Source organism: Narcine bancroftii, chromosome 8 (genome assembly GCF_036971445.1).
Source record: "Narcine bancroftii isolate sNarBan1 chromosome 8, sNarBan1.hap1, whole genome shotgun sequence".
Lineage (NCBI taxonomy): Eukaryota > Metazoa > Chordata > Chondrichthyes > Torpediniformes > Narcinidae > Narcine > Narcine bancroftii.
This window is the reverse complement of record NC_091476.1, coordinates 144610579-144618186: the sequence shown is the minus strand read 5'-3', so window position 1 is coordinate 144618186 and position 7608 is coordinate 144610579. Positions and strand designations below refer to the sequence as shown.

General features: G+C 41.9%; 1 protein-coding gene across 1 annotated transcript; it reads right to left on the bottom strand.

Annotated features, from left to right (window-relative positions):
* Positions 1 to 1176: 1176 nt before the first annotated feature.
* On the bottom strand, positions 1177 to 4129 carry LOC138741869 (ras-related protein Rab-39B-like). The gene is made up of 2 exons (XM_069896113.1): positions 3842 to 4129; positions 1177 to 1735 (listed from the first exon to the last, which is right to left on the bottom strand). The coding sequence occupies exons 1-2, from the start codon at positions 4111 to 4113 to the stop codon at positions 1363 to 1365; spliced, it is 645 nt and encodes a 214-aa protein (XP_069752214.1). The 5' UTR covers positions 4114 to 4129; the 3' UTR covers positions 1177 to 1362.
* Positions 4130 to 7608: the final 3479 nt, after the last annotated feature.

Sequence of the window (7608 nt, the reverse complement as noted above, 5' to 3'; positions counted from 1 at the left end):
GAGCAGTATTTCCGACGCTGAGAGTGAACAACCGAGAAGCGACGACAATATCGCAGGCAGGCCGAAACGAAACCGGAAAGTGCCCAAACGATACGAAGACTTTGTGCCATAGTTTTAATAAGAACTTTGGGACAGTATTTAATCTTATATCATAAAGTGCATGTATGAGTGCTGTAGGAAGTAAATTTTATGTAGTTGAGTTATATTATTACCATTAGTTACGATGTTTGTATGTTTCCGAGGGATATTGGTAAGTGAAGGTAAAGTTTATTTCTGATTAAAGGAGGGATGTCATGATAATGAATATGTATGAGATGTACCGGAAGTCACGTGGTATGAGAGAGAGATAAGAGCACAAGCAGGAGAACAAAGGAAACTGGAAAATAAAGACTCTGAGAAGTTTACATGATAAAACTTGTGTTTGATGTTTTATTAACTTCACATTTCGGGCCACAAATGTGACAGTTACATTTAAGGAAAGACTGGATCGTTACATGGATAGTAGGGGACTAGACGTGTATGGACCGGGTGCTGGTCAGTGGGACTAGGAGGGTGGGGATTTGCTACGGCATGGACTAGTAGGGCCGAACTGGCCTGTTCTGTGCTGTAACTGGTTATATGGTTATATGATAGAACTTAAACTTCAAAAATCAATTGCTCAGTCCTAATTTTTAAATATCAGTAAATTCACTTGCTGAGGCCTGATCAGATCATTTTATTTTCAATTAATAATGTACAGATAATTGTTAAAACAAATAAAATTAATTAGCCTACATAAAATGAGCAAATACAACAATTTCGGTTCCACCTCAATATTATTGCACTTTTTACAAAATTTAAAGGAATAGGTTTTATGAACACTTGATTTTTTTCACATCTATGTGAATTAGGATTTAAAAATTTGACTTAAAACTTCATTTCCTCTCCCATTTTTCTGTGCAAGGACTGTAAAAAATTACCTGTTTAAAAGTCTCCCAGCTCAGTTCTACTTTTTCCATTTAACACATGATATTAAAATGTTAATATATAGAATAAAAACTAAAACACTGGGAAAACTCACCTGCGGAAAGAGAATCAGTTAACATCAGGTTGAAGTATTAACTGTTTCCGCATTTTCTGCCTTATCCCTAGTTTCTTCAGCATTTTCAGTTTTCATTTTAGATTTTCTGCGTTCATTTGAATTTCATTCACCAGTAAATATGCAGAAGTCCCAGTTACAAATTTTATCTCTATGCATGGGAAAAACCACATCCCTATAGATAATGGTTGACCAGGTTCATAAACTTTCACCCCAATATAAAATAGCTAAATGATCGGTCAAATAATGCATTCAACCATCATCAAAATCGGACTAGTTCAAAGCTAAACATCATTGGTTGAAAAGGAGAAGGCACTGGCTATCAATGAATCCTCTATTTCAGACTTCACTAACCCAGCAATTGATGATGCCAGCATGTGAAACACTTCTTTTATGTTGGTGTCATCTTTGGCAGATGTCTCGATGTATCTCATGCCTAAACCCTCTGCAACGTGTTCAGCTTCCTCTCTGGAGATGTTCCTTTCTGTTGACAAGTCACTCTTGTGACCAACGAGAATAAAGGTGCACTTGCACTGGTTAAACACTTCTCGAGTTTCATCGAGCCAGTTTCCAATGTAGTCGAGAGAATGGCGTTTTGTGATGTCAAAGATAAGCAGAACGCCAAGCATGGTGTAGAGAGAAGATATGGTGAATGACCTTCAAAAAGAAATAAATCAAAATGCTCTTATCACATGAACAAGAAGGTGTTCTACAACAGTGGTTCTCAACCTTTTCTTTCCACTCACATACCACTTTAAGTAATCCCTATGCCATCAGTACTCTGTGATTAATAAGGTGGTATGTAAGTGGGAAGAGAAGGTTGAGAATCACTGCTCTAGACCCAATTGTTACTGAAATATTTTGCTTGAGAAAAACTGTCACAATTAAAACAGTGGTTTTTAAATTTTGCACCCACATAACACCTTAAGCAATCCCTTACTACTGACAGAGCACCTATGAGATAGGGAATACTTAAAAGTGGTGAGTGGAAAGAAAAAGTTTGAGAACCACTGTTCCACAAGGAGGAAAATGGACAATCTCCCTCACCAAATGCAGTCATTTTTTCCAGCTCCCTTGATAATTCAATGTAATATATCCCATTTCAGGAATTAAAGATGATCTTACAGATATCCTCCAAATGGGTAACATTAAACGATGTCACATTTCTATTGCTGAAAGACATTTGTGAAATGCAACAGTAAAAAAGGTGTATAAAACACCAAAATTCTGGAGGAACTCAGCCGGTCTTCTCAGTATCCATAGGAGACAAAGGTACATTGCCAACATTTCAGGCTTGAACCCTTTTTCAAGGAATAAGCAGAATGAGCCAGAAGCAGGAAATCTCAGAAAGTCTCAGATTTCAGACAATGCTGGCTGGGGGAGGAATCCAGACCAACAAAAGGGATTAATTGGATGATAAGGGATGAGGTAAAAATTTATGATGTTCGTGCAAAAGGAGTCGGAATGGAGAGACAGAGCTAGGGGGTAGTTGACTAGGGAAGAAGTGGGGGGGGGGGGGGGGTGGGCAGGGATTAACGAAAGCCAGAGAAGTCGATATTAATCTCATCCAGTTGGAGGATGCCCAGTCAGAAGATGAGGTCTTATTACTCCAATTTGCAGATGGTCTCAGTCTGGAAATACATGAGACCACAGACAGACATGTCAGCAAGGGAATGAGATGAAGAATTGAAATGGGTGGCCACTGGGAGATCCACGCTATTGCAGTGGGCAGAGCTGAGATGCTCAACAAAGTAATCTCCTAGCCTGCGTCCAGTCTCTCTGATGTAGAGATTACAACAGGAGCACTGGATGCAGTAGATGACCCCTACTGATTCACAAGTGAAAAATGTTGCTTCACTTAGAAGGACTGTTTGGGTCCCCGGATGACTAATTTACAGTAAAACCCTGGTATACATCACCTATGGGGATTGTTAGATGCTAGTTTAAGTGTATTTTCCAGTCACTAGCACAATGCCTAACTGATACATCTGTATCAAGAATAAACAGTTTCAAAGACAAAAAATACTATACTATACTGTGCTTGTACTAAACAAACTTCAGTTGCATGAATATATAAACCTTAAAGTATTTTACTTTATTTTCAGTCACATTCCATGAAAACACTTAACATCACTGCATCTACAGGTTCTTCTCCCTCCATGAAGCTGCTCAAACGATGAACAACAACCTCATCGTGCAACTGGGCCCCCTCCAACCGGATGGCATTAATATCGACTTCCCTGGCTTTCGTTAAAAACAAATGTCATCCCTCGTCATCTCTCCATTCCGTCTCCTTTTGCAAAGACATCCCTCCTCCCTGTCGGGTTTACACTCCTCAGATACCCTCCCTGCCTCCACACACTTCCCAACACCCTCATCCTAAGGCCATCCATGGCCCTAGCCTCACCCGTGCAACATAAAGTAAATTCCATCAATCTGATACTCTCTGGGCTGAATAGCCTATTTCTGCTCCTACATCTTCTGGTCTTATGACATTTGTAATGTATTAAGACACTACAATAAGAGGAACCTTTGAACCAAGTTTGCATTGGTGTCTACCTGCTACTGGGTTTGGGCAGACTTGATGGGCTGAACAGTTCCCATGACTCTGGAAACTCGCCCAACAGGAGGAGGCATTTGATGCAGATGCCAAGGTTGTAGAGTGGAACCAACTTGCAATTCGAGGCAGCACACTCAAACCTACCATCCTACCCACATCCCCACCCACCTCCCTCCCGAACTCCCTGCTCCTCGGCCACCCACCTGTGGTCCAGCCGCCCGGCCAAGTCCCAAACTTGCAGCTTCACTCGCTGCCCCGCCGGCATCCGCAGCGTGTGGATGTAGAAATCCACCCCGCTGGTCATCTGCACTCCTTCTGCGAACGTGCCCTCGGTGAGACGGAGCACAAGGGATGTTTTGCCAACACTCGATTCTCCCACTAAAACAACTCGGAATTGACAAATTAACTTCTTCCCATCGATGCACCTCCTTCGATGTTTGGAACCATTCCTCTTGGCGAACCACGCCTGGCCCATGTTGCAGAAGTTAATCAAAGACCGTTCCAGGGCTCATTGCCAACAAGACGCGACTTGCTGCTGGGATAAGCCAATTATACGGTGCAGGCTGATCAGTAAACTTTGCAAAGGAACTTCCTTCAGAGGAATGAGGGCGTTTGGTTTTATTTTTGGCAAAGGTTGCGAGGAGATGGTTCAGATTTCCAATTTATTACCAGAGGATATACATGACGTCACATACAACTCTGAGATTCTTTTTTTTTTCTACGGGCCAGGGCAGAATTACCACTTAGTCGAGCAAAAACAAACTGTACCCAGTGTATTCCTGTAACCAAATAAAGAATTGTCAACAGATAACCAATGGTCAGGGTATCAAAGGTCATGGGGAGTGGGGCTGAGTGGGAGAATGGATCAGCGCATGGTGTGGACATGATGGGCCGAGTGGCCCACTTCTGCTATATCTTATGGAAAGTACCTCTCTATCCAACTTTCTGGGAGCAAACAAATGTCATGAAGCAAACTGCGACACAGTTGGCATAGCGGTTAGTTAGCCCAACACTGTTACAGCGCCAGCAATCAGGACCAGGGTTTGAATCCAGCGCTGTCTGGAAGTATTTAGTACACTCTCCCAATGTCTGCATGTATCCTCCAAGGGCTCCAGTTTCCTCCTATCATTCAAAATGTACCAGAGGTTGTAAGTTAATTGGATGTAATAGAGCAGCATGGGCTTGTGGGCTGAAATGGCCTGTAACTGTGCTGTTATGTCTAAATTCAAATTTAAGAGTATCTAAAGATATAGATATAGAGTACTGTGGGACCTCTACCTCTTTCCTGATGGCAGTAGCGAAGATGGTGTGGATCCTTGATGATTGCTGCTTCTCGCTAACGGTTCATACCATTTATCTGCAATCCCTCCTGATGATTAGAGAATAAGAATAAAGTGTTGGAAGTCAACGATGTTTTATATCAATCTTGCCTATTTCTTTGTGGTCAGGGTTGGTGTCATAGTCATACGAGGTGGGAACAGGCCCTTCAGACCAACTTGCCTGTGTTGACCATGAGCTACATATCTCCAGGACCAGCAGAAGATAATCAGTGAGCTATGGAAACAGTAAAATAATGCAGAGAAACTTGTAGTCACAGGCACTTTGTTCCATGACAGGATGGTGAAGAAGGCATTTGGATGTTTGTCTTCATTAATCAGGGCATTGAGTACAAGAGCAGGGACATCATGCTACAGTTGAACAGGTCATTGATGAGATCATGTTTGGAGTATCATGTGCAGTTCTAGTCACCCGGGGACATATCATTAAGCTGGAAGTGGTGCGGAACAGATTCTCAAGAATGTTACTGGGATTGGTGGTCTTGAATGTCAAGGATTCAAGAAAGTGTGCGCTGGGTTCAGAGAAGATTTACAAGAATGATTCCCAGACTGAAGGGATTAGCATATGAGGAATGTTTGATGGCTCTTGGACTCTACTCCTAGGAGTTTAGAAGAATGAGGGGAGACCTTGTAGAAACATTTTGAATGTTAAAAGGCCTGGACAGAGTAAAGGTGGCAAAGTTGTTTCCCATGGTAGGGGAGTGTGGTAAGCCACTGTATGTATATATATATTTGTCTGTTTGGGCACACCCATTGGCCGATTGTGCCTGTGACTCCTCCCACAGGCTCCAGAATATTCTACAGCCCTCTTCCCAGTGCAGAACAGTCAAGCAGTATGGATATGCTTTTGTTCTAAACCTTATAAAAGCCTATCAGTTTATTCACCTTCAGTCTTTTGGAGATAGTGTATCAGGGAGTCAATGACAAGAAGTCACAACCAGGATTGAAGGGCGCCCAATTAAAACATAGAATGCAGAGGAATATCTTACCATAGAGTGGTTAATCTCTGGAGTTTGTTGCTGTGGAAGCCAAGTCATTTGGTGTATTTAGGCCAGAGCTTGATACCTATCTGAATAGTCAGTGTATCAATTGTTATGGGGAGAAGGAAGGGGAGTGGGGCTGAGAAGGAGAATGGATCGTCTCATGATGGAATAGTGGAGCAGACTCAATGGCTCTGCTCCTATATCTTGTGGATTGGCTGGATGGGCTGGGACTTTTCTCCCTGGAGCGTAGGAGGTGGAGGGGAGAACCAAATAATAAAACTGTGAGGGGGTGCGGAAAAGGTTTAAAAGGAAAGGTTTAAAAGGAATCTGATCAAAGATTTAAAAGGACAACATTTTCACACAGAGGACGGTGGGATCAAGCAGCTGGAAGATGCAATTAGAACATTTGAAAGACACGTGGGCAGATATAGGAAAGGTTTAGATGGATATAAGCCAAATACAGACAAATGGGACTAATTCAGGAAGACACCTTGGTCAGCATTAATGTTTTTTTAGACTGCAATGTCAGGAAAATCACTGAAAAAATTAACATAATTACTACCCATGTGGTCATTCCCACTGGGCGCATTTTATACTGCAAGTACCTGAGTGCAACAGTCCCCGTGGTTGGATGTGCAGTAGAGAGGATGACCGATAATGAATTTTTCCAGTACCATTTAGACTACAGGCTTCCTCCAAAAAGTTGTAGGGGTCCTGCAGAATAAATCATGGTGCAGAAATGGACTCAAAATTATAGCACATTCCTTTTCCTTTTCAGACTCCCAGTGTAGTGGCATCATGCCTTGATTGTGCTGTTATATGCCTGGAGTCTAAAAATCCCTAAGGACAGATTGGACTGAAGGGCCTGTTCCAGTATCTAACTCTTGAAGTGGAACACTAGTAAAAACACATCAAAATGCTGGAGGAGCTCAGCCAGATCTATTACCGGTCTGGATGCTTCTCCCAGCCAGCATTGTCTGAATTCTTAGACTTCCTGAGATTTTTTGGCTTCTGGCCTCTTCCTTGAAGAAGGGCTCAGCCCCAAAACGTCAGCAATAGATCTTTGTCTCTTATAGATGCTGAAAAGACCGGCTGAGATTCTCCAGTATTTCAGTGAGTTTTTAGTACAACTCTTGGACTCTATTTTCTTTGATGCTTCAACTGATATTCATTATATCTCAGCAACATACAGAAACAATGGGTCATGAAGATCTGAATCAGGATCAGAATTTATTGTCATGAACATGTGTCATGAAATTTATTGTTTTGCGGCAGCGCTAATGGTGCAAATATTGCAATAAATTACATTTTTAGAAAAATAAATTAGTGCAAAAGTAGAGAAAAGTGAGGTAGCGTCTGTGATTCATTCTCCATTCAGAAATCGGATGGCATGGGGAAGCAACTGTTTTTGAACCATTGGGTTTTATAACCTCAAATTGGAGGAACAACACCTCATCTTCTGTCTGTGCACCATCTGCACATCTACTTCTCTGGTTTCCGTTAGAACTCCCCCCATAGCCCTTCATCTTTGTCCCCCTGTCTCCTTTTTCTCCTTTCATAGAGCAATAATTTATTCTACCTTACCTCTTCTCATATTCCATTAACATCTTTTGTCTGTTGATTTGGACTCCTTCCCCTCCCATTCTTCTG

Bases quoted from the DNA above. Each gene is read 5' to 3' on its own strand.
- LOC138741869 (XM_069896113.1), bottom strand. From the start codon at position 4,113: ATGGGCCAGGCGTGGTTCGCCAAGAGGAATGGTTCCAAACATCGAAGG. The intron at 1,736-3,841 runs GTGGGTGGCCGA...TTCTTTTTGAAG, and splicing joins GCCGGGCGGCTGGACCACAG to GTCATTCACCATATCTTCTC.